The following is a 27597-nucleotide window of genomic DNA, read 5'->3' on the forward strand; positions in this document are numbered from 1 at the left end:
ATAAAATCTTAAAAAAACAAAACAAGGGGCGCCTGGGTGGCTCAGTCAGTTAAGCGTCTGCCTTCGGCTCAGGTCATGATCCCAGGAGTCCTGGGATCAAGCCCTGCATCAGGTTCCCTGATCGGCGGGAAGCCTGCTTTTTCCTCTCCCAGTCCCCCTGCTGGTGTTCCCTCTCTCACTGTGTCTCTCCATTCAGATATCATTCGGAATCACACATTATTAAAACAGCTAATGGTCAACAGTTATTTAATGAGTGCAATAATAATTAAGTAAATCCCATAAAGGCTACACTGTAAATATTAACAACATAAGTGTGAAGGCTATTAGATCACTAACTAACTATATTTTTAAGGTAGAGATCCAAAGTGAATCTGAATTAAGATACATTCAGTACCCAAACAGTTCTCTAAAAACACATATCTAAATTAAAATAAGGCAGAAGTTAGTACACACAGAATTTTAAATATCTGATGTATCTTTATTTCACAGTATTTCATCTCTCAGATACTTAATTCCAAGATGCTTTAAGGTCATTTATATGTGCTACTCTACTTTTAGATACTAGTTATTTCATAAACCAATACATGTTTTGTTTTATTTTTAAAGAAGATCAACACAATATGAAAGTGCACACACACACACACACACTGAGTTAGATTGGCCACTGCAGGCTGGCTATGAAGTTATAAACTTTGTTTTATCTTTGGCAGAAGTATCTAAACAATATCAATTTTAAAAACATCATTTTTCAGAAGCTTAACTTCAAATTGTTTCCAAATCTAATCTAACTAAATTTTATTTAATTAGTTCATAAAACTACAGACAAAATTTCACTATAAAAATACAAAATTAATTCTACCTTCTGGACCAGAACAGGACATTCATTAAAAATTCTCTAAAATATGGGATCTCAAAGCTGGAAAGAAGAGTGAGTGTAATACAGATTCTGTTTCAAGAACATAATGAAAATGTGACTAAGTATACACTGGATTCTTTTACCCTTAAAATCAATTTTACAACATCTATGAGTTTAATATATTCTTTTACTGACTTGCATGTACAATAACTTAAATCAGATTTAAGTAATTATTAAGCTAATCTTTGAGAGCTACTTACAATCCAGAAGGCAAATTCCCAGCTGCAGCGATACCAAAGAAATACCACACGGCCTCAACGAGGACGAAGTCAACCAAGGCCGACAAAACCCAGGAACCCAGCAAAAAGGACTAAAAACAAAACAGGAAGAACGTTATTGAAAGGAGTCTTCAAAAAATAAACTAACATTTATTTAATTAGAACCAGCTCAGGTACATTATTTCTTTTAATTTTTTTTTATTAGCATAGAGTTTTCAAAATGGGGGAGTAAAGCCATATTGGTGCAATGCATTAACACTTTCATAATTTCTAAGTATGGTAAAAAAAAAAAGAAGACATTTATAGCTTGATTTATTTTTAACAAGTAACACACAAACCATTAAGCAAAATAAGTGATTAAAATTTTACTGAAGTAAAATCCTAATAAAAATTTTTATTAGCCACTCACACCTGATATTATCTATTATCATTACCATTATTATTTTGTTATGCAAGTGGCTTAAATTTAAATTTTTTCTTTGGCTAATATCCATGTTCCAAATCAGATGGAGGATCATGTAATTAAAAGATAATTGTTAGTAATAACACCAAGCTTAACAAAACTATTTAAAAATAAGAAAACAAAAATACTTTTTTTCCATAACATAAGTAGCAAAGGGAAAATACATAAAAACTTACTGCAAATTTTCTGCTTCCATATCTTCTTTCAAATATCCTAAAATTATAAATAAGCAGACTACTGCAGAAAGTATCTTTCAAATCAAGACAAATTATTCTTCCACATATCAACCTCCAAATCTAAATGGGGATTTAAAAAAGAATAATGAGTAAGATTTGTTCAGATTTCTGCCTTATAAATTTATTACATTTACTTTATACTGCTTATTTTTAATACTCTAATTTAATAAAAATAATGATATACACACAAAAGGAAAACTCCTCCATGTAGGCAGGTCCCCACCTTTACAGCCCAGGTGCCCAAAAAGCAGGGCATTAGAAGGGGACTCTTGCGTATTTGGCCAGATAAACCAAATTAATCCCCCAAATCAGAAAGATACCAACTTGGGGCCAAAGGGCCCTTATGTTCCCTTACAGCAGTGGTTCTCAGGGCTGGCCACATACTGGAATCCCCTGGGGATTTTTTTAAAAAAGTACACCAATGTTCAGGCCTACCACTAGATTTTTCAACTCAGCTGGTCTACGGTGAGGTCTTGGCATCAACGTGTGTGTGTGTGTGTGCGTGTGTGTAGTTTATTCAGGTGATTCTAATATGCAGCCAGGGTCCAGAAGAAGTGCATTATAGCAACTGAAATAATACAGAATATTATATTCTGACAGAAAGCAGTAATTTGGATAAGTAACTGAAAGACTTTCAGAGAAACTTGATAAAGCCAACATGAGCAATGATATCAATTACATCACCATGAAGAAAAGATGTCAGTGTTCCAGAAGTAGAGTATTATGCTTAAAACGGCTAATCGAGTATTTAGCAAAGAAAAGGTAGTAGGTTACATACCATAATTTGCACTAACACTCTGTGATACTGCGACTTATAATAAGAAATATAGATTTGGTCTTTACTCTCACTTCTGCTACAGAGCTCTTAAAATCCTTTGAACTTCCTAACTGATGAAAGCCAGAAAGGTGTCTTTTTTTATGTCAGTGTGTGACTTTTAGAATGGGGGCACCTAAGAATGGGGGCTGGTTGCCAGGGGAACCAACCTTGGGATTAGAGGGTTGGAATTTTCAGTTCCACCCTCTGACCTACCTATGAGGGAACAGAGAGGGGCTGGAGGTTGGATCAACTGCCAATGGTCAATGATTTAATGAAGGCTGCATTAACACCCGAAAGGACAGGGTTCAGAGAGCTTCCACGTTGGTGATAACATGGCACCTCAGAGTGACCATGGAAGCTCTGTGTCCTCCCCCCATTCCTTGCCCAATGCATCTCTTCCATCTGGATGTTCATCTGTGTCCTTTATCCTATCCTTTTATGATAAACAGGTAATCCAGCAGGTAAAATGTTTCTCAGAGTTCTGAAAGCCACTCTAGCAAACTAATCAAACCTAAGGAGGGGGTCAAGGGAACCTCTGATTTAAAGCCAGTCAGTCATAAGTACTAGTAACAAGTTGGACTTGCAATGGCATCTCATGTCCGAGGGGGAGATCGTGGTAATCTCTAATTGGTTGCCAGCTGGTCAGAAGCACAGGTGCTTTGCAACTAGCCTGTGCTTTGCAACTAGCATGGGGCACGGCGGGCAGCCTTGTGGGACTGAAGCCTTCACCCATGAGATCGGATGCTATCTCCAGGTAGACGGTGTCAGGACTTTTTTTTTTTTAATATTTTTATTTATTTGAGAGAGAGCATGAGAGGGGGGAGGGTCAGAGGGAGAAGCAGACTCCCTGCCGAGCAGGGAGCCCGATGTGGGACTCGATCCCGGCACTCCAGGATCATGACCTGAGCCGAAGGCAGTTGCTTAACCAACTGAGCCACCCAGGCGTCCCACGGTGTCAGGATTTAGTTGAATCGTAGGACACCCAGAGGGTAGCCAAGAATTGCCCGGTGGTGTGGGGAAAGCCGCCACTCTGGGATTGGTGCCCGAACATCCCTTTTACGCTCCAACTCACAGACAAAACCCAGCACCAGCATCTTCAAAGCGGTCAGCCCATAAATCTCAAAAGCCATAGAGTTCTGCTCTTCCCAGAAATAAAAACCCAAGGGAGATTTCCTACTTGATATAACCACCACTATAAAAGTAATTCATAGATTCACAATCTGTTAGAGCTGGAAGAGCTTAGATCATCTAATCAATACTCAGACTTGGAATATAAAGTTCTGAAATGTTAAGTACAAAAATGCTTTTAAAAACGTTAAGAATGCATACTAATCATAATTAAAACAGATTTAACACTGCTTTTCTTTTTGCAAACTTTTTTTTGCAAACTTTTTGCAAACTGCATTTCCATGAGTAAGAAGTGAATGTGAGATGTGCCTACTAGTAAAAGGAAATACTGCAACTGCTTCATTATAACCAGCTTTCCTGCAAATATTAATAAATGCAACTAGAAAATTCACTTGCTGGAGTATTAAAAATAAATGATATTTCTTAAAAATTTAGAGGCTTTGGGCGCCTGGGTGGCTCAGATGATTGAGCGTCTGCCTTCAGCTCAGGTCATGATCCCAGGGTCCTGGGATCAAGGCCCACATTGGACTCCTGGCTCAACAGGGAGCCTGTTTTTCCCTCTCCCTCTGCTTCTCTCCCTGCTCATGCTCTCTCTCTCTCTCTCTCTGTATCTCTGTGTCTCAAATGAATAAATAAAATCTTTAAAAAAAAAAATTTAGAGGCTTTGAGGGACGAAGAAGAACAGAAAGAAAAAATAGCAGAAAAGAAAGCAGAAAGAATAGCAGAAAAGAAATAGCCCATCAAGCAAAGATTCTGCCTTCTCTCTCCGCAAAGGCCCATGAAGCAGAGCTCACCTGGAAGTCGTCCTTGACTGCTTGGAGGTCATACACGAAGAACCTCTGACAGTGCGGCAGGAGGAGGGCTAGCAAAAGGGACAGGGCACTGGGGACCAGCAGAAGACCCTTGGACAGAGGTGCCTTATCTAGAGAGAAAAAGAAAACATCTTTCAGAATGACTGATTCTAAGACTTAAAAAACTGCTTGGGTAAAAAGCAAGAGAATTCACTTCCTTTGTATTAGAATGAAGACATCGTTCACAAACTCTGGAATTTAATTCGTATTAACATATATCCTCAAAACCTCTATCTGCAGCGGTAAGTGATCAAAGGGCACTGGAAAACAAGTGGAATTTGCTGGCAGGGGTTCACTGTCATTTGACTCTCACATGAGACCAAACCAAGTTTACAGCCAGTAACTTCCACAGAATACTTTTCAGAAATGGTCACCAAAGTGTGACAAAATAGACAGAGGAGTATGTTTTCTACCAAACTGACCAGTTAGCTCCTGAGCATGTATGAGATTCACACACATAAACATTTTTTCAAAAAAATTAAAAAGCAGTTAAAAGTGCTACCTCGGCTGCCTGCGGTGGGCAAGCTGAGGTTTTCTGCCAGGGCTACCGCTGGGGCCCAAGTCAGTTTTCCACTGGAGAACCTTGTCTACGTCTCAGGCAGCCTTCAGGTTACGGCTCAATTTCCACTTCCCTCCATCAGTCTCAGTGAAGCATTTTAGCCTCAGGGGCTTTGCCCCCACTCTGCACCTTTGTTTCCAGGTACTATTTGAATAGTCAGGGTTTCATGCTTCTTTTGCCTTCCTGACCACATTGAACATACCTGAGGGGAGGCCACCTGCCTTCTCTTCTCTACAGTGGCCACAGAGCCTAGTGTAGTTCCTTGCACATATGAAATGTTCAGATCATCAACAGGTAAGACCACAGGAAAGTATCACCGATGGCAACATTCTCAGATCGTGTGAAGTACACTTTAACTGTATCCCCTTAAGAAATTCCCTGGGAGTGAATTTACTAGTTACAGTTGGTAATGTGGTTATTGCACCCGTTTTAAGTATATAAAAATAGACCAACTGTTTCCTTTCTGGTAAGGTCTTGCAAACATCTAAATTGGAACCATTAGTAAGGTAGTTGCATACTGTCTTCATGACCCAGATGCAACCAAGGCTCCAGGGAATCTAAAAACTAAGAGAGCTCCTCATGGCCTAGCACCTCAAAAGTATAGGAGAGCACTGTGGCTGTGAGCTTGACCAACCTAAATTCTATCTTGAAGCATTTGTTCTGCTCACCTGTAAAACAAAGGGAAGAGAAGCTACCTCAAAAGCGTCCGAGAAGCAAATGAAAGGAAGAATGCCTAGAGGGGAGACGGCTCCTGCCAGCACAGGCACACCACCCAGGAGGAAGGGCTTCCTTCGGGACAGGCGAGCTCCTGCATCTTTCTGACAGGACGGAAGATGGAGCAGGGGTGATGCAGCTGCACCCTGAAGGGGCAGCGAGGATCCCGTCTCCTTCTTCAACTTGGGCTTCCACCTATCCTTGTGAAATGGGCCCCAACGTTCATTCCTGCCTCTGCCTTGCTAGCTCTGGAGCAACCCGACGTTACTGGAAGAAATCACAGAGCTGAGTTGCAAGATCTCCCTGCAGGTTCATGGTCTCCAGTCTCAATGGACACTCTCCACCAACCAGCAATTCTACTGCTTTTCTCCAACTTCTCATTTCATCCTATCTCCTCCTCTCTCCGCTCTCCTCCAACCTCCCTGCTCCACATTCCCAGCTTGGCTTACATGTCGCCAAGTGAAGAAATGAATGCTTTGCTTGGGTTATTCTCCATCATCCCCTAAAATTAATAAGCACTTCCAATAGGTCACACATTATCCTATGCCCCCGGGGTACAACAATTAATGATGGACAAAGCCCCACTCCTTTGTGGTTTAGACAGGAGAGAAAAGAAAATACACAAAACTAGGTAAATATGTATTGTGTCAGAGGGAAATAAATGCTATAGAAAAATTAAGCAGGATAAAAAGTGTGGTTGTGCTATCCACCATGGATTGCCTGGTCTCCTTCCAGACACCTGCCCCTAGCTGAAGTTAGGGATGACAATATGACTTGCTTTGGCTAAGCCAGTGTGACAGATGTCACTTTTGTGGAGATACCTGAAGAACAGTGAATGGTGTTTCCCTCCACCAGTGCTCAAGGTGGTAGCTAGGCTATCAGATCCCAGAGATGAAGACAATATGGAGTAGACCTCCCAGGTGACTGGCAACAGAGAGGTACCTTCCATGAGAAACAAATCTTGTTTTAGGCCCCCAATATTTTGCAGTTGTTTGCTACTGTAGCATAACTCAACCTATCCTGATTTAGGGGAAAACACAGTGCTGGTGGGAAAGAGGGGTACTATTTTACACAGGGTGATTAGAAGGCCCCTCTGATACAATAAGATTTGAGAAGGGACCTGAGAAAATGGGCCCTGCAGATATCTGGGGAACTGTACTTCTGGCCGAGCAAACAGCAAATACAAATGCTTTGAGGCAGGAACATGTTCGATATGATTAGGAAGCAGCCAGGCCACCAGAGGCAGCTAAGAGCAAAAGATACACAAGGCAGACAGGTAGGATAGAAGGTCAAAGAAGTGGGGTAGCAGATGGAGCAGTGCCCTGTAGGCAAGCATAAGGACTAACCTTTCCTATAAAAATGACAGGATGCTTTGGGAGGATCTAAGGAGAGGAATAACATGATCAGACATGTTTTCAAAGGATCACTTCGCTTGCTATATTGAGAAGAGATTACAGGAAGGCACGTACAAAAGAAAGGAGACCAGTTAGGAGGCCATCATGATAATCCAGGCAAGAGATGAAGACGGCCTGGCCCACGGTGGTTTAGGTGGGGGTGGTCAGAGTGGTCAGAATGGGGATGCGCCCTGAAGGCACAGCAGGTAGGATTTGCTGGCTGACTGGGTGTAAAGTATGCACAAATGGAAAAGTCAAAGATGACTCCAAGGTTTTTGTTCCGAGCAACTGGAAACACTGCTGCCAGTTACTAAATAGAAAATCCATCACCCTTGCCCTTCCCATACATACAAGAACCGGGCCCATCTTGCAAAATACTCCCAACCCCCATCCCTATCCCCACTTGTCAGGGCTCTACCCTGTACCCTGCTACTCAAAGTAACCCATCCACAAACTGCTAGCAGTCCACAGTGAGGTACAGAGTTTGCACCAGAACGTGAACCAGCACACTCCATCCTTCAGGGAGGAAGTCCTGCTTTGAAAAAAATCAACCGAACTGAACATGTGCTTTGCTCAAATGTCACCTCATTTGTGACGACCCCATGTAACTACCTTTCTATCCCCTTTGTTCTGGATTATTTTTTTCATGGCACTTATCAACAACTGACTTATTAAATAGTGCCTCATCAAATCTGTGATTCAAAATGACTGTAAGATACACCATTATTTTAGGTGTCACTAAAAAAGAAACAATGCCTTATAAAATTCTAAGATGTTATCAGTTATAAAGGACACCCAATTTTACAAACACTAAAACATGAAAAATGCAATTTAGAATCAAGAAATATGTTTCTTTGTGTATTGCTTCTTCAAGGCAGCAACTCCGTCTGGGATATTCACTGCTGCAGAATCTCTCATGCTGAGAACAGAATCTGGCCCATTAGGGCACTCAATAAGTGTTTAATGAAAGGTGACTGATGTATGACGGATGCTCAATAAACACTGGTGAAAACCACCCCAGTGCCCATCCGTGGACAGGTGGATAAACAAAATATGGTATACACATATAATGGAATAGTACTCTGTCTTAAAACGGAAGGAAATTCTGGCACCTTCTACACTATGGACACATCTTTCAGACATTATGCTGAATGAAATAAGCCAGATACAAAAAGATAAATACCATATGACTCCACTTATATCAAGTACCTAAGTAGTCACACTCACTGAGACAGGAAGTAGAACGGTGGTTGCCAGGGGATGGGGGAGGGAGGAACAGGGAGTTGTTCAATGGGTACAGAGTTTCAGTTTTGCAAGATGAAAAGAGTTCTAGAGATAGATGCACAACAGTGTGAATGTACTTAATGCCACAGACCTGTACACTTAAAAATGGTTGAGATGTCGATTTTAGGTTATGTATATTTCACCACAATTAAAATTCAAGACTAAAAAGAAATAAAATAATTACGGAATGAATAACTGATCCTAATGTATACAATCATTTTAATTCTGACCAGGCCTAAACAAACCCCTACTACAGATCTGATAACTTAAATCAGACACCTCTACCATTAAGTCCTCCTCTTTTTTTTTTTAAGTCCTCCTCGTAAGATGAGCAAAAATCAGATCTCCAAAGTCTATGCAGAAAGCAATAACATACAAATGTCCAAGAAGTCCCAAACCACAGGATAAGTATACAGTATTACTATGGACAGCAAGATTTACTGATCAATTCATGATCTGTACATGTCACTATTGGAAAATTTCACCTCAAAAAAAAAAAGGAACTTTAAACAATTACAATTATTAAATTCTCATTAATAACATGCATACTTAAGTGTTTAGAGATAAAGTGACTACAAAGTTTTTGAAATGCATCAAAAAATAAGATGTACTGGGGCACCTGGGTGGCCCAGTCAGTTGAGCATACAACTCTTGATCTCAGCTCAGGTCTTAATCTCAGGGTCATGACTTAAGGCCCTGTGTTGGGCTCCACGTCTGCTTAAAAAAAGAAAAAAAAAAAGGACTGATGAAATAAATAGAGGGATGGGTATGTGATACAGCAAATATAAGAAAAGGTTAATTGTAGAATCTAGATGGTACGTATATGATGTTCACTGTACCAATCTTTCAACTTTAAGCATGTTTGAAAATGTTCATAATAAAACATGGGGGGGGCACACAGTAAATCACAGAATTTGAAAGCTGAGAAAAAACTTCAAAATACACGAAGCAAAAATTGACAGAACTAAAAAGAGAAACAAATAAATCCACAAATACAGCTGAATACTTCAGCACTCCTATCAGTAATCAATAATATAAGTAGACAGAAAATCAGTGTTATGGACTGAACTGTGTCCCCCCAAAATTCATGTGCCCCAACCCTCAATGTGACTATATGTGGAAATGGAGGCTTTAAACAGGTAAAGTTAAGTGAAGTCATAAAGGTAGGGACCTAACCCAATCTGTCCATACAAGAAGAGACACCAGTGATGCACACATATAGAGAAAAGACCATATGAATACACAGGGAGACAGCCACCTACAAGCCAAGGAAGGAGGCTTCAGGAAAAACTTGTCAACACCTTAATTTTGGACTTCCAGCCTCCTGATCTGTGAGAATATAAATATCTGTTATTTAAGCCAGGCAGTCTGTGATACACTGTTAGGGCAATCAGTGAAAAAACATAAGACTTGAAAAACAACATCCATCACTTTGACCTGATTGGCTTTTACAGAACACTCCACTCAACAACAGCAAATTACATTTTTTTTTCAAGTGTATATAGAACATTCCCCAAGAAAGATCATATTCTGGGCCATAAAACACATCTCAATAAACATAAAGAAATTAAAATCATACAAAGTATGTTCCCAGACTATAAGAGAATTAAACTAGGGGCGCCTGGGTGGCTCAGTCATTAGGCGTCTGCCTTCGGCTCGGGTCATGATCCCAGGGTCCTGGGATCGAGCCCCGCATCGAGCCCCACATCGGGCTCCCTGCTCCGCAGGAAGCCTGTTTCTCCCTTTCCCACTCCCCCTGCTTGTGTTCCCTCTCTCGCTGGGTCTCTCTCTGTCAAAATAAAATAAAATAAAATCTTAAAAAAAAAAGAGAGAGAGAATTAAACTAGAAAACAGAAAGATGGATGGAAAATCCCCCCAAAATTTGAAAATTAAACATTTTTTTTTAAGATTTTATTTATTTGAGAGAGAGAGAGAGAAAATGAGCAGGGGGAGGGGTAGAGGGAGAAGCAGACTCCTTGCTGAGCACAGAGCCTGACACAGGGTTAGATCCCAGGACCTGGAGATCATGAGACCAGAGCCAAAGTCAGACGCTTAACCAACTGAGCCACCAGGGCGCCCCTAAACCACATACTTCTAAATAATATTTAGGTCAAACATGTTGGGAGTCACAAGGGAAATGAGAATCTGTGTTAAAGACAATGAAAAGCTAAAGTACAACCAAGTAAAATTTGTGGCCTAAAAGCAGTGCTTAGAGGAAAATTTATAGCATTAAATGCTTATATAGGAAGAGAAAGGTCTCAAATGATGATGTAGGCCATAAGCTTAAAAAAAAAAAAACAGAAAAGGAAGAGCAAATTAAACCCTAAGGAAGCAGATCAAAAGAAATAACATATGGGCAGAATGCAATGAAATAGAAAACCAAAATACAATAGAGAAAAATCAATAAAACTAAAAGCTGATTCTTTGAGAAGATTGATGAAATTGATACACCTCTAGGAGGACTGATCAGAAAAAAAAGAAGACACAAGTACCAGTATCAGGAATGAAGGAGGGGGTGTCACTACAGATCCCACAGACATCATAGGATAGTAAGGGGTTGCACAACATTGTAAAATGTACTTAATGTCAATGGACTGTACACTTAAAAATTAGAATGGTAAATTTTATGTATGCACTTTTTATCACAAATAATTTTTAAAAGGGTAACGGAATATTAAAAATAACATTTTATCCCTTAATGTGACAACTTAGACAAAACAGACAAATTCCTTGAAAGATACAATCTACCAAAGCTCACTCAAAAAGAAATGGATAACTTGCGTAGTCCTATAGAAATGAAGAAATTGAATTTCTTAAGTTAAAAGTCTTCCAACAAAGAGAACTCCAGGCCTTATGGCTTCACTGAAGAATTCTACCAAGTATTTAAGGGGAAAAGAGTACCAATTCTACACAAACTCTTCACCACAAAGAGAACACTTCCTAATTCATTTTATGAAGCCAACATTACACTGATACCACAACTAGACAAAGGCATTAAAACAACAGACCAATATTTCTTAGGAACAGAGATGCAAAATTCTTAACAAGATGTTAGCAAACTGAATCCAGCTACAAAGAAAAAGGATAAAACATCACAACCAAATGAAGTTTATACCAGGAATGCATTGTAAATCAATGTACTTCGTTATATCAATAAAGAAAAATATACCACATAACTCTACTCACACCCTCTACAATGATCTGCTTATTCTACAGAGTCAATTTTTGTCAACTCACGAGCCAAATGACCATTGATCAAATCTTAACTACTAATCCTATCCAACATGTACTGAGCACTTACCAAATGCAAAGTACTATACACAGCACTTTATGCATACTACCTTGCTCCTGACACTCACACCTCAGGACCTTAACACTTGCTACTCCCTCTACCCAAAATGTTCTTCCCACGTCCAGCTGATCCTCACCACTCAGTCCCCATTTCAAACAGCATCTCCTCAGACTGGCTTTCTCTCATGACTTCATTGCTCCAGAGCACACCACGCTATTTTATTTACTTCACAGCACTTTTCCACTATTTGAAATTCTTGTTTGCTTACTTCTTCGTCTGTCTCCTTTACCAGAATGTGGACTCTATGAAGGTAGGGTTCTTGTTTGTCTTGCTCTGCTATATTCCCGTACCCAGAATAGCACCTGGCACAGAGCAGTGTTTCAGTGTATTTGGTGAATGAACAATGTGAGGTAGAAACTACCCTCTCCAAACTTACACACGAGAAAACTGTGATTCAAAGAGAAGCTACCTGTCCATATTCACAAAATGTCTTAGTCTGGGTTCCAGTGAAAGTAAAGGGAGAGACAAAGGTTTATAGGCAAGTAGTTTATTTTGGAATGTGATCCTAGGGAGCAGGAATGAAGGACATGGGGAATCAAACAGGGAGGGAGAGTCAATACAAGGATTCATCATCGAGTTGGGCACCACTCCGAGTGACAGATGTTCCCGACAAGGTCTTGATCCCAAGGAATTTTCCAGGAAGGCTTGTGAATGTATCTCAGAACGATCACCCAGCGAAGAAACAGAAAAGCATTTTTATCCATCATCCCTCAGTAGTCTAGAGTGGCCATAGAAAGAAGCCCCATAGGAGGACCAAACAAAGAAGCTTTACCAAACCAGTCCGGCTAATCCAAACAAGGCTGTAGAAACATATGGAATCAGAGGTGAGGCTGAGTGCACTGAAATGCTGTGCAAGGGAAGATGTCTGCTGTACTGGCTCGGGAGAGGCAGAGCCAGGTCCAAACCCTGACAATCCGGCTGAAAATAAAACTGAAGCCCATGCTGCACTGCTACAGAACTCCAGGACTAAACGGGATTTTCACCTGGATGGTAGGTTTTACGGGAAAGACATATACAGTCACAAACATCAGTCATAGAAATTAAAGTGGTGCCTTGTGTACTAAAGTAAATGCAATTGTGAATGGAGATATAAAGGCTGCAGTTGGGGGGAAGGTGCAACACAGAGCAGTGGGTACTTATCAAATGCTGAACTGATCAAAAGTTTTAAAATATATATAAACCCTCTGATCCAAAGAAGTCTACATTTACCTAGGAATTTGGCCCAAACTAATTGTCATGGATATGCACAAAGATTTTGCTACAAAGATGCTCATCACAACCTGTTTATAATAGTAAAAAGACTAGAAACAACATGAATGTCCAGTAGGAAAATGGGTAAATTATGCTCTATCCACAAAATGGAATAATATTCAATTTTAAGCAGCAGAAAACTAGTTCATGCTTGGGAAAACTGATCCTAAATAGTAAGTGTGAAATCTTTCTAGCAGTATTATTATATAATACTTTTAAAAATAGTAAATAAATAGCACATGGGTTTTTAAAAGCATCTATCAAAGTATTACCAGTGGTAATCTCCGAATGATCTGTTCACAGGAAATTCAAATTTTTTTAATAAAAATCTATTTTAAGAATTAGAAAAAATAATGTTTAACTAGCTACTAATTCAGTAAAAAGTTTCATTAAATCCCTACCTAATGAAATAAGGCAGGTCACTAGCAATCTTCTGGCCTTTCTGTGAGTAGAGCCAGGAAGTGGTTCATATATGAAGCCCCCAAACAAGGATCAAATGAAAGTTAAAAAAAAAAAAAAAAAAAGTCACTTCTCCTCAACAGGTCCTACCACCTCTGAAAATAGAGATGCTACAAATTTTTGAGAATAACAGACAATATATTAATCTCAAAGTAAAGATGCAAAACATCTATGGCCAATATAAAACAACAAAGTTTAAGATATTTCTTTTTGGGTCATTCACCTCTTTGGTATGACCGAAGTACACAGCCATCTCTTTGTGGCAATGAATAGCCATCAGGCTTTGGTGACTATGTATTATCCTAAAATAATTATTACAGTATATGTGGATTACTTTAGGCCAGGTGCTGTGTTTTAAAAAGCACCATCTCAGTGAATGCTTACTATAACCATGAGGCAGCAATTAGTTTACCTTCTTACTCTAGGTGAAAAATAGGCTAAGAAAGGTTAAATAACTTGCCCAAGGTACAGCTAGTTATTTGAGGGGCTGAGATTTAAACCTAGTTCTACATGACTCTAAAGGAAAAAAAAATGGTTTTCTAATATAGAATAAGGAAATATGATATCTTGACATCATGGTTCATTGTCCAAAGAGATTTTCGTTATTACTATTTTTAGTACTTTACATGTTATCTTTTTGGTTCCTCAAAAAGTTAAACACAGAATTACCATATAACCCAGCGAATCTACTCCTTGTTATATACCCAAGAGAACTGAAAGCAGATGTTCAAATAAAAATCTAAATATGGATAGCAGCATTATCATAATAGCCAAAAAGTGGAAACAACCCCCAAATGTTCATCAACACATGAATGGATAAACAAAATGTTGGTCTATCCTTACAACAGAATATTACTCAGTCAGTAAAGGAATGAAGTATTGATACATGCTACAGGACGGATGGACCTTGAAAACATCACGTTAAGTGAAAGAAGGCAGCCATGAAAGCAACATGTTGCATGATTCCATTTACAAGTAAAGCTCAGAATTTAAACATCCATACAGACTGAAAGCAGAGTAGCGGTTGTCAGAGGAAGGGAGAGGGGAATGGAGAATGAATGCTTAACATGGGTACTGGGCTTCTTTTTGGGGAGATAAAAATGTTGTTATTAGACAGTGAGTGGTAATGACTGCACAACAATGTGAATGTACTGGAAGCCAATAATTGAACACTATAAAATGGTGAATTTTGTGCCATGTGATTTTTACCTGAATAAAAAATACCCATCTTTTCTGCCCTGAAGACACTAACCACAGGTCTTGCAAAGCTTAGCCATGTGGGCTGTTACAGAAGCATCACAGCTAAAGAGAGCAGGGGTGGGACTTGGGGGGAGAAACCCGGCAACTGTGCCTGTCCCCACAAGTCAGCCATGTAAAAATACACAAGTCAAAAACCCCAGTGTGGTTCACACCCCAGAGAGGAGAGGCCACCATATCCTATCATATTGGTTTCTCTATTTCTGACCACTTGACTATTTGGTAAACTTCTCAGGGTTCCACAAGAATGGCGTCTCATGAAGTAACTTCAAGTTTTTCATCCGAAAGGGGCTAGAGCAAAAATAAGCATGGAAGTCCAAAAAAAGTACAATAACCTGTACGCTGCAAGGGCCCCCTTCTGTTACCATCATGGTTTATTCTTTGGAGCTATGAGCTTCCTAGAGGAAAGCTCAATGAAACTTATCCTCAGTGTCCAAATTAGGGAGGAACGAGTGCCTTCTGGTGACATCTCAACAAAGATTTCCATAAAATTGCCTGGGAATCAAAAGATCCCAACTTTATTTTTGTCACATTCATTTTCTTACAATGTTCAAAAGTAAAATGCTGTAAGCCATCCACATTCATCCTCATGTACAGAGGAGAATTCAAGGACACTGGGCAACTGCCACACTGACCATTCCTCACACAGGTCACCAAACAACCGGGCAGACTGCCTGGCTCATGAGGGCAGCCAATAAACACTGGTTACTGGACCAATGCTTATGAAATTCATCAGGGAAATGAAGAGGAGAAAAGATGAAGAGTTTCCAGAAAACAACAACAAAAAGGCAAGGAGGAGAACTTACCCTCTAGATACAAAAATGTATCCTAAAACACTTAGCCTGAGTTAGGGGGACAAAAAAGAGCAATAAGATTTAAAAAGAAGTTCTAAAACAGAGCCTAACACAAAGGCTTCCATGCCAGAGAAAAGCGTGCCAAACCTGCAGGTCATCAACAACAATGGCATTAGTCACCTATCCTTTTATTTTGGTCCAGCCACTATGCGGGACACTACTCAGGTTTATCCTTCTTAATAAGAGTTTATATAAACATTAAGCCTTTCCCAAAAAAAAGAACAAAAAAACAAAACAAAACAAAAACAACATTAAGTCTTTCATTAGGCATAAAATGCAGTAATTGTTAAAAGTGCCAATTAGACAGGGAATACAATTACAATGAAATAATAATTTTAAAAGCCAAAAGAAGAAAACTATGAATGTTATGCACAGGGGATAATTATTCAACAGTAGGAACGACTCTGAAAAAGTGAATCTGTGGATAGTTCTGAATCCTGTGATAAACCATAAGAGAAAAAAAGTAATTTTAAAAAGGGGAAAATGTGTGGTTATTGGCAAGGAAATCTGTTCAAGCGCCTTTTAAAGAGGCCAGGCAGGGATCAGTGAGACGGGGGAAGGAGATGGCATAAAATACATGATCAGCAGATTTCTACGTAACAATTCAGTCCCAATGTTGCCAGATCCAAGCAAAATCTGGATTTCCAACTTTAAAATGTTGGGAAAGTAACTCTCCTCCCACCCCTGTACCCTCACCACCAACACACGAATCAAACAAAACACATCTGTGTGGCCTGCCAGCTTTCATGCCTGGCCTAGAGAATCACCAGAGAGGCGGATGTCTGTCTGAGAAATGCTAGTTTAAGAGAGGGCTGCGCCGGAAAGGCCAAGTACGAGGAAAGCGTGGCCAGTAACAGCTTCATGACAAGCCACAGATGGTTCTACATGTTCAAAGACCCAATGAAGCTCTGAATGAACCAAAGTAGGGTGACAAGGAAGGATACCACAGCTACAAAGATAAACACTAGAACATCTGAGAAGACAAATGGGGAAGGGAGTAATCTACTCAGCAGATGTTTAACATAGGCTAAATGGGTCTATTTTGGGAAAAGATGCAAACAAAACACACATCCATAAGGCGGAGAAACCCAAGTCTGACTCTGAGTCTCTGAGGATCCAATGAACCTCTTCTACTCGTGTCTGGCGGAAAAGCCTAAGAGAACCAAATTTAAAATCCATTTGTTTGGACTTGAATGTGGCCTTTGGGCACCGGATCTGTGTGTGAGGGGGCATGCAACTGACATCTGTAACTGCCGGTGCAGAGACTGGCTAGCTGATGGGGACAAAAAGCCTCACTTAAACTCTAAGCACGTTTTAAAACTGGTTCTAAAGGGACTAAAGAATCAAATAAAAGCAATGAAACCACAAAGACAGCTAGATAAAATTTCAGTTCAAGATGACAGACTCGTACACCTGTCCACTTCTCCTCCCTTCTAAAGTTAAACTGAAATAAAACCACCCTCAAAACACCAGAAAAATGTCTCCTTCCAAACGAGTCCAGGGAACTAATCAATAAATATCAAGACCTGGGGAGAAGCAGGAGCAACATGAATTACTTATCAGAATAATAAAAATGATTCTGTTCTGTTCTATTCTATTCTTAGGATAGAGTATTTCTCAAGCTTCAGTCATTCCCATTGTAGCACCACAATTCTTGCTATATCCCAGTATCACCTATCTTATTATGTAATATTTTCTTTAAATCACCTTACTATGATTTAGTTAAGTAAACGTATTTTAATTGAAACTCAGGATTACCACAGTAAATGGAAAATGAGTGTCACTTCGTCATCAATAGGTGGTAACTACAAAACTAAGCACACCTTACTAAATTCTCACTGATTTTATTGCTGATAGAAAGGCCTGGGCCTACCTCCTGCTCTCTGCTACGACAGGAAACTAGTGCGTCAGGTATTTCAGCCTAGTGCCGGAGACTTACTCTTTGATACAATCAAGATGAAAGGGAGTCATTCATTACCTTACCTTTCCTTCAGTGACACCTAGTGCTGGACCCACATCCTGTTTAAACCATCTCCAGTAGCATCAACACCACATGTGCACGGTGACCGCTGGGCCAGCAGCCCCTTCCACCAAACCCCGCCCAGACACACGCGCTCACATTTCTTCCCACGCACGGCCATTCATTCCACCGCCCCAGCTGAAAAAGAGGCTTTACTCCCAAAACGAAATCTAAGAAATGCTCTCCAAAGAAAGGGAGCAAACCACTTCAGGAGGACCCCGAGAGGGTTGGAGGTCTGACAAAAAGTAGAGAAGAGCTTGGGGCAACGTCAAACTCCCAAAGCAGATGGCAACCTGGGTGACAGGCAATGGGGACAGTGGGTAGCAAGAGGGTTATTAAGGAGTAAAGTTCACAGAAAGTGCCAAGCCCACCTAATTCTGCAGACTGCAACCGGCTTCTCACCATCCCTTGCCCCAGTGCCTGCTTCCCACCTCTGCGCCCTGTATGGAAACCAGCTGGTCCACATGCCTCACATACTTGAACAGAGCCTACAGTCAGCCCTGACATTAAGGTATGGGCCTCATGGGGACAAAGACCTACCACAAATAAAGAGGAAACCCGTGCCAGCTACTTTCACTACGTACAAGAATGGCTAAGCATGTATCCAGAAAGTTCACTACCTGTGTCCTCTATATGAAAGTTAACTCCAGGAGAGTGTCCCCAGCATCAGGGAAAAAAACAAAGAGGAAGCCAAGAAGAAAATGATACAAGAATCAAGAAACAGCAGTAGTTGAGTTGAACTTAAAGTAGTGAAGAACTACCAGAAGGAATTAAGAGACTCCTGGAAACAGCACAGGTTTTCTGACCTGGGCTCTCTTTCCTTCTGAATCCAATCACACATCTTGGTTCTACCACAAATATACAATCATAATAACATAAATAGGGCTACTGGTTTTGATTTTCTACATAAAAATCAACTTACTGACAATACATGGAAGGCTTCATTATCATCACAAAACAGATTGTAAACACACACAGCATATCCAGAACACAAACCAGGAATTAGAGGAGAGAAGAGGTACACATGCTCTTGGTCTAGTTTCTCATCATCTACTGATCGTACCAAAAATCGATAAATCACAAAAAGGGGTTTCCTCCATTATTTAAAATCATAAAGGTTAACCACCTTAAGGAGTAACCAAAAGAAAACCAAAAGATGAAGGAGATGTTTGAATGAAATCCCTCATTTTTCATTATGGGAAATCTATAAACAGAACCAGTAGTTGACAATTCAGTAGAAGCATAAATATGTCATTTAAAGCTATAATAGCAGCTATAATAGAAGCAGCAAAGAAAAAGGAACTTAAAAATGGTTACTCCTAGTAAGGAGAATTCATATTATATCCTTAATTTTTTTTTTTTACCATATGCTTATCTTACTCATATTAAATACACACACACATAATTCATAGGGAAAAACAATCTACAAGAATATACTCCATACCTTTGCTGGCATTGAGAGAGAATTTCACATTTCACTTTTTCCTCTCCTGGGCTGTTCAAATTTGTACCAGCAGTATATAGTATCTTGATAATTAGGTAAAAAGATACAAAAAATGTTAGATGAACATTCAATAGATCTCAGTGGCCTAGGACCTGATAAAGAATAAATTTGGCCTAATAAAACTTATTAGCTAAATCCCCTTACTTTAATGACTTATTTATGAATGAAAAACTTTCCACGAAAAAAACTTCATGAATAAAATTAAAAAGCAACTGACAAGTGGTTAAAATATTTGTAACATACACCAAGACAAATAATTATACCCTTAAAGGCTTTTATAAATCAACTTAATTTAATACTAATATTCCAGTAGGAAAAAAAAAATGGGCAAAGTACATAAACAGTCAAATATGTTCAAAAGATATATTAAAATGCCCAGTAAAAATGAAAGAGAAAAAAGTTCACTTTCCCAGAAATTCAAAGATATGCAGATTCAGGCAACAATAAAATGCCATTTTTTCACCTCTCAAGTGGCAAACATTATTTTAACTTATCTCGTTCCACTGTTACAAGTTTGGTGAGAAAGATATGCTCCCAAAAAGTGTTAAGTGATACATCCTTTCTGGAAGGATCAGCAATCCAGATCAAGAGCTTTAAAATGTTCCTTTCTCTTAATCCTGTAATTCCATATTTGTGATCTTTTTTTTTTAAAGATTTATTTATTTATTTTTGAGAGAGTACACAGGTGGAGGGAGAGGGAGAGGGAAGGAATCTCAAGCAGACTCCCCACTGAGCAAGGAGGCTGATGTGGGGGCTCGATCCTGGGACCCTGAGATCATGGCCTGAGCTAAATTCAAGAGTCGGACCCTCAACTGACTGAGACACCCAGGTGCCCCTGTGATCATTTCTTCAGGATGAACTCAAAGATATGATCAATAAGTTAACTATAAAGACGCTCACCACAACACTGTTTAAATGGGAAAATGCTGGAGGAAAAACATTTTACTATAACATGTTATAATCTTTCAAAGTCATGATTCCGTAGCTAAGATAATTTGGGGGAAGCCCACAAAATGCGTATTTGAATGCCATGTCTGTGTAAACCCCCCCCCACACACACGTATACATGTGTGAGAGAGAGAAGAATGCACAGGGAAGCGCTTACATGGAAAAAGTCTAAATGATTGAGCACTAAACTATAGTGATGGTTATTTAAGTGGGGAAGTAATTATATGGGACTCGTCCTTTCTACATTATGATTTATATAATTTTTTATTTTTTATTTTTATTTTTTTTTTAAAGATTTTATTTATTTATTCATGAGAGAGAGAGAGAGAGAGAGGCAGAGGGAGAAGCAGACTTCCCGCAGAGCGGGGAGCCCGATGCGGGACTCGATCCCAGGACTCCGGGACCATGACCTGAGCCGAAGGCAGACGCTTAACCATCTGAGCCACCCAGGCGCCCCCTGATTTATATAATTTTTTAATTTTTTGGCAGCAAGCATGTTTCAGTTTTGTAATAAGACAAAACAAAACAATGTTAGAAGTTAGCTTTGAACATTATTAATGACATGAGGCAAATTCATTTAAAAAGATTAAATGAAGAAAGCAGAATATGAAACTGTATACAGGTCCAATTTTGCTTTTAAAAATGTTTACACATATACATACAGGTGAAAAAAATCTACACAACACCAATATGTAAACAGGGATGAAGTCTGGGCAGTATGGTGACTGGAATTTTATGTTTCTTCCTTACAGTTCCCAAATTTTATACACTGAAAACCATCCCCAGTAAGTCTTAGAATCAAAGAGTTAGTAAAGTTAAATCTTTTTGTTGCAGGCCACTAAGGTCTCAGAAGTGCTCACTGGCCTCCTCAGTCTTTAAGAAACAGTATGGCTGACAACATTAGGACCACACTCAGCCTCAGAACACCTTCAGAAAGAGTTCTGTGCTTTTTGAGACTCTATGTTACATTCAAGGGACTAAGATGACATAACACTGGGAAATGTCTGAGAACAATGGCACTAGAACTTAAAAAATCTTAAGAAAAATATCTGGGAAAGAGAATGATTTAAATGAAGGTTAAATTACAATTCTCATTTATAATCATAATTTAAATGAGGGTTAAATCTTAAGCAATGTACGGAACAATGACTACAGGTGATAACATTGTATTGTATACCTGAAATTTATTGAGAGTAGATCTTAAATGTTTTCACCACACAAACATATACACAAAAAGATAACTGAGATGATGGATAAGGTTAATTCACTTAATTTCACTAATCATTTCACAACATGTACACGTAACAAAACACCACATACAACATAAATATATAAAGTTTTTGTCAATTATATCTCAATAAAGCTAGTAAAAATAAACTAAATAAGGGGTGCCTGGCTGGCTCAGTCAGAAGAGTATGCAACTCTTGATCTCAGGGTTGTGACTTTAAGCCCCACATCAGATACAGAGATTACTAAAAAAAATAAATTTTAAAAAATAAAAATAAACACTGTAATAGTCGACTTAAAAATAAATTTAAAGCAATTTTTTAATTTAAGAAAAAAAAAAAAAACTCAAGTTTACCAGAGTTCCAAAAGGCACACTGCAGAAATGCTGGAGTAAATTATTTACAAGATATTCTTTTTTTTTTTTTTCTTAAGATTTTATTTATTTGTCAGAGAGAGAGAGAGAGAGAGCACACACAAGCAGGGGGAGCGGTAGGCAGAAGGAGAAGCACGCTCCCAACCAAGCAAGGAGCCTGATGTGGGGCTCGATCTCAGGACCCTGGGATCATGACCTGAGCCAAAGGCAGACGCTTAACTGAGCCACCCAGGCATTCTTTTTTTTTTTTTTTTTTTAGGAGAGGGAGAGCAAGAGAGCGAGGGGAGGGGCAGAGAGAAATTTTTTTTTTTTTAGATTTTATTTACTTATTTGACAGAGAGAGACACAGCGAGAGGGAACACAAGCAGGGGGAGTGGGAGAGGGAGAAGCAGGCTTCCTGAGAAGCAGGGAGCCCAATACAGGGCTCGATCCCAGGACCCCGGGATCATGATCTGAGCCAAAGGCAGACGCTTAATGACTGAGCCACTCAGGCACCCCGGCAGAGAGAATCTTAAACAGGTCCCACGCCCAGCACAAATCCTGACATGGGATTGATCTTACAACCCTGAGACCGTGACCTGAGCCAAAATCAAGAGTCTGACATTTAACCGACTGAGCTGCCCAGGCACCCCAACAAGATATTCTTTATAAGGTTGTACTTACTAAATTCCATAGAAATGCATTTTTAACATAGTTTGATTTAAGGTAGGCTCCATCTTCATTAAAACAACTGACACTGAGACAACTTGAGAATGGAAGAAGGAAGATAATAACTTGACTACTAAGGGAAGAAAAGGGAAAAAGAAGCAAATGCAAATAACTATAGTGTGTTAGCTATGACAAAAAGATCCTAATTAGGACATAAAATATCCCTACTGAAAGCAAAACTGGATCTTGGTTCCGACTTAAAACACAGAGGGAGACTCGGTGGGTTGAAAAGAATGTGGCAGAACACAGGAGTAAGCACTTGCAGCAGTTGCAAGGCAAGGAAGGAAAAGCAACAGGAATGCAGTTTCCAAGCACTGGGAAACCAGCTCCACTGCTAAGCTGAGCTATTATATTCGTCACTAGACTGTGACTATCTCAGTGGTCAGGAGAGAGAAATGGAAATAAACTTCCTTAAGTCTGAGAAGCAGTAGTGTGCATTCATTCAGAACATAGACAATGGACCCAGATTGTCTAGGTTCAAATTCTAATTGTGCTTCTTACCAGCTATGTGATCTTGGTGAAGCTACTTAAATGTCTGTGCCTAAGCTTTCTCATCTGCAAATTGGGGAGAATGATCCCAATACCTCCTTGTTCTGAGAATTAAATGAGTTAATATATATAAACTGCTTAGAACAGAACCTAGTAGTAACTGTCACATAAGCAATGGGTTACATAAGTAAAACTTAGTTACAGTGTGACAGAAGTAAAACTAACAATAACTCACACTTATTGATTGAAAATTTTTAAGAAAACATGTAGTGCGTAGAATCCTCATTTAGATTGTGATTCTTTCTCCCAGATATTTTTCCTAAGACTTAGAAGTTATATTGCCATTGCTTAAAGGGAGAAGGGAATAAATTTACATCAACTTTGGAAGTAGGCAAACCTGGATTCAAATCCTAGCTCTTCCGCGTACTAGCTACATGATTTTGGACAAATTATACTCTGAGCTTCAAAATATTCATTTGTGGCAAAAACAGAATAGTAATACCTAGCATTACTCTGAAAATTAAATGTAATAACTTAAGTAAAGCAATCTTTTCTCCCTTAAATTGCTGGTGAAGTTATACGTACCGTCCTCTGGGGTTGGAATTTGGCAGTATGTGTCAAAAGTTATAAGATAATACTCTTTATTTACTCTTCTTCCACTTCGAGAAGCATCTGAAAATTAAGATGCTCTAAGCAACACTATAATAGGAAAAGAAAAAAAAAAAAAGGAGAAAAGCACCAACCTAATTCTGTAAGAATAGCATGCTTGGGAAATGCTTATGACAAAGGAGAGAAAAGCAGGATACACACATAGTCAATGTGAATGCTTTTTAAAAGTCTTTTGTGTGAAATAAAGGCAAGTTACAAAACAGTATTTGAGTGTGATAAATTTATTTTTAATTATTTGGATTTTCATTTTTGCACTAGAAAAAATATGAATATAGACACCAAGATGTCAATAAATGCTATTTTTATTTCTTTCCACTACTTTTCCATATTTTGGAATTTTCTTTAATGAATTCTATTCATTTTATCATAATAAAATCAGTTCATTTAAAACAAGAACATAAATGTGTTGGGGGGAAAAAAGATAAAGAAAATTAACTGAAATACTAACTGTTTTTTTTCTATCTTTCAAACTTTCTATAATGCAATTAATTACTTTTAGACTGAAAAAGAAACACTATTTTTAAAAGCTTTCTCCCTAGGAAACAGTACGGAGGTTCCTTATAAAGTTAAAAAAAGAACTACCCTATGACCCAGCAACTGCACTACTAGGTGTTTATCCAAAGGGTACAAAAATGCTGATTCGAAGGAGCACATGCACCCCAGTGTTTATAGCAGCACTATCAGCAATAGCCAAATTATGGAAAGAGCCCAAATGTCCATTGAGTGATGAATGGATAAAGAAGATGTGGTATATACCTACAATGGAATATTACTCAGCCATCAAAAAGAATGAAATTTTGCCATTTGCAACAACGTGGATGGAACTAGAGGGTATTATGCTAAGTCAAATAAGTCAGAGAAAGAGACAAATATGATTTCACTCATATGTGGAATTTAAGAAACAGAACAGATGAACACAGGGAAGGGAAGGAAAAATAAAATAAGATAAAAACAAAGGGAGGCAAACCGTAAGAGACTCAAATACAGAGGAAAAAGTGAGGGTTGCTGGAGGGGTGGTAGGAGGGAGGATGGGCTAAATGGGTGATGGGCATTAAGGAGGGCACTTGTTGGGATGAGCACTGGTTGTCATATATAAATGATGAATGACTGAATTCTACTCTGAAACTAATACTACAATACTAGTAAAGAGTGTATTCCTTGAGAATTTCAAGGATATACTCCTCTAAAACTTAAGAAAATGTAGGAAAGGGGCGCCTGAGTGGCTCAGTCGGTTAAGCATCTGCCTTCAGCTCAGGTCATGATCCCAGGGTCCTGGGATCGAGCCCCACATCGGGCTCCTGGCTCAGCGAGGAGCCTGCTTCTCCCTCTCCTTCTGCCTCTCTCCCTGCTCATGCTCTCTCTCTGTATCTGTATCTCTGTGTCTCAAATGAATAAATAAAATCTTTAAAAAAAAAAAAAAGAAAGAAAATGTAGGAAAATACATAGGAAATAGCTTATCCCCAAGAGTCGGGCATTAAAGGCAACTGTGCAGGGCAACCCAGGCCTGATGAGTTAATCCTTTACTGCAACAGAGAATGAAATTAGAGCAGAAATATATAAATCCTAAAGTCACCTTTAAAGAGGCCAGTCAAATGAATCTTGGCCCCCAAAACAGAAACCCAGCTAAAACAAGGTAATAAAATTAGAGTTCCCACTAAGGTACCAAATACAAGGGCTGCTGCATACCAAAAGGAGGTTCTACACCAAAATGCAGAATTTACAAAGACAATCTAGTTTCAGTCCCATAACTCTTAACCTCCTCTCAGCTCGATTATGAATATAAGAAGAGTGAGTGGAACAGCAAGAGTTCTCTACTGAACTGAGAAAATTAGGAAAAAGTTTTGTGGAGTGGGCATCCAAGTGCTGTGAGTACAACCACACCCTCACATCAAGCTGAGTCAGGGGCTCAACGGGCCTAATTCAGTGAGCCAAATATGTGACTCCTGTGGTGGGGGTACAGTGGGTTTCCACCTTGGGAAACCTAAAGAGTGTAAGAAGGAGAAGCCATGTTGATGCCAGGGCTCAAAACACACAACCAAGGCAAAGAATCAGCAATCCCAGCAGAGCCGAGGTGGGCCACAGGTAAGAGCCAGCAGTGGGGTCATCTCTGGCTCAGTCCGATGGTGCCCTTAAGCAAGCCAAAAGGACTCCAGAAGGAGGAAATTGTAGGTGGAGCTAAGTTCCAAGGAATGAAGGGTCACCCATAAAGCCCACCAAAGTAAAGATGAATCCCCCCAAGTCAGGAGAGTAGCAGGCAAGGGAGTCTCACACGAACCTAAAGAGCCCCAAGGAGAGGCAGCTTTAACCATGTACCAGGCTGAGAGCCACATAAGAACTATCCTAGTTCTTCACCCTTCCTCCTCCCACTCCACCTAATCTAGAACCTAATAAGGTCAGAAACAGAAAATCTGAGAGACAGAGGGAACACAAAAAGAGCAGAAGCCAATCACACCCCTTTCTCTCACAGCAAGTGGTTGTCAAGTCCAAGTCTTCACTGGGAGAAAGAGGAAGAAAAAGTCTTACCTTCAAATGAAGACTGAAGTGTTGATTCAAATACTCAACTGCATATTTTGATTTTTTTTTTTTTAAAGTAGGCTCCATGTCCAACATGGGGCTTGAACTCATGACCCTGAGATCAAGAGTCGCATGCTCTACCAACTGAACCAATGAGGTGCCCCTAAATGCATATTTTCAATTTTAAATTGAGCCTATATTTTGTGACTTCTATTCCCTAAGATTATCACCACTTGAATGTACCTTTCATTTTTTATTTACTACTGAATTCCAAGCACTTAGAAGAGGGGCTGGCTCACCAGAGTGCTCATTAAATAGCTGTTGAATCAATAACTTGAAGAGTGTGAATAAAAAGACCTAAGTCTGATTCCTTTTCACAAAGGCAAAAAGCTTTCCAAGCTGAGTACATTTTAAAGAGATGGTGAGAGACAAAAATATCTGATCATCTCCTACAAGTTTTGTATTTAACACACTGAATACATAACTAAACAAAGAATATGTCAGTAACAACACAGCTTGGTACTTCCTAAGAGCACAAAAACAGCTGTAGTGGTAAATTTTTGAGGTGTCCATTTCAACATCATGCAGGGGACAGAGTATGCAGACTGTGAATGACCCCACCAGTCCTTACGGCTAGCCCACCTCTAAAGTGAGATGAATGTCCTTACTGCAGGCTAACACCATGCACTGGCCCTTGGATGCATCTAACTTCCCTAACTGCATCTGACTCCAGGCTCCCTAACTGGTTTTGAATCAAAACCAGTTTCACTGGTTCCAGTTCAGCTCAAAACTTTATTTCCCACGCTAATAAATTTGCACCGGTTTCCATCTCAGTGCTGTGTGAATTTTAGTTAGCAAAACACCCAAGCACCTGAGTCTTCAAAGGGTCTAACTCAGCTATGTCTTCCCCAGATTCCCTTCCCACTGCATGTCCCTATGGTCCACTCTCATTATTTGTACTGTCTACCTCTGGTTCACTCCTTATCTCCACAAAGCAGGTTTTAGCCTTAATGCGCCACTGAAACTGCTCTCCTTACTGTAACCATAACCCACTATCGCCAAATCCAGTAAAACTCTAAGGATATGAGAGAAACCACGTAGATGTGGTCAGGGGCTATGAAGAGAACCCGGTGAGCATGGAATTTAAACATAAAAGTCAAGGAGTAAAGAATTTTAGAAGGAAATGTTCATCAAGGCCAATGCAAGAGAACATTCCACTAAGACAAGGACTGAGAAGCATCCGGTAGATTTGCTGGTGTGGAAGTCCCTGGTCACCTGGTCCAGAGTAGTTTTCGTGGTTTCGTGGCATGGTGGGGTAGATTCAGGCTGCGGTGGGTGGAGTACAGAGCCGTGCCAGTAGGCAACCATCAAAGAAGAGCTGATGAACTGCAG

General features: G+C 39.5%; 1 protein-coding gene across 1 annotated transcript in view; it reads right to left on the reverse strand.

The window, feature by feature from the left end:
* UBAC2 (UBA domain containing 2) overlaps positions 1-27597 on the reverse strand; it is a 185984-nt gene that overhangs the window by 153316 nt on the left and 5071 nt on the right. The window contains exons 2-4 of the mRNA XM_064585933.1: positions 4573-4700; positions 1774-1893; positions 1117-1226 (exon numbers count right to left, since the gene is read on the reverse strand). Coding sequence (XP_064442003.1) covers positions 1117-1226; positions 1774-1893; positions 4573-4700 — 358 coding nt within the window. The remainder of the gene's footprint in view (positions 1-1116; positions 1227-1773; positions 1894-4572; positions 4701-27597) is intronic.

The sequence above is a fragment of the Mirounga angustirostris genome, unplaced genomic scaffold (genome assembly GCF_029215605.1).
Source record: "Mirounga angustirostris isolate CCGP_5_RB_7025 unplaced genomic scaffold, mMirAng1.0.hap1 SCAF_3, whole genome shotgun sequence".
NCBI lineage: Eukaryota > Metazoa > Chordata > Mammalia > Carnivora > Phocidae > Mirounga > Mirounga angustirostris.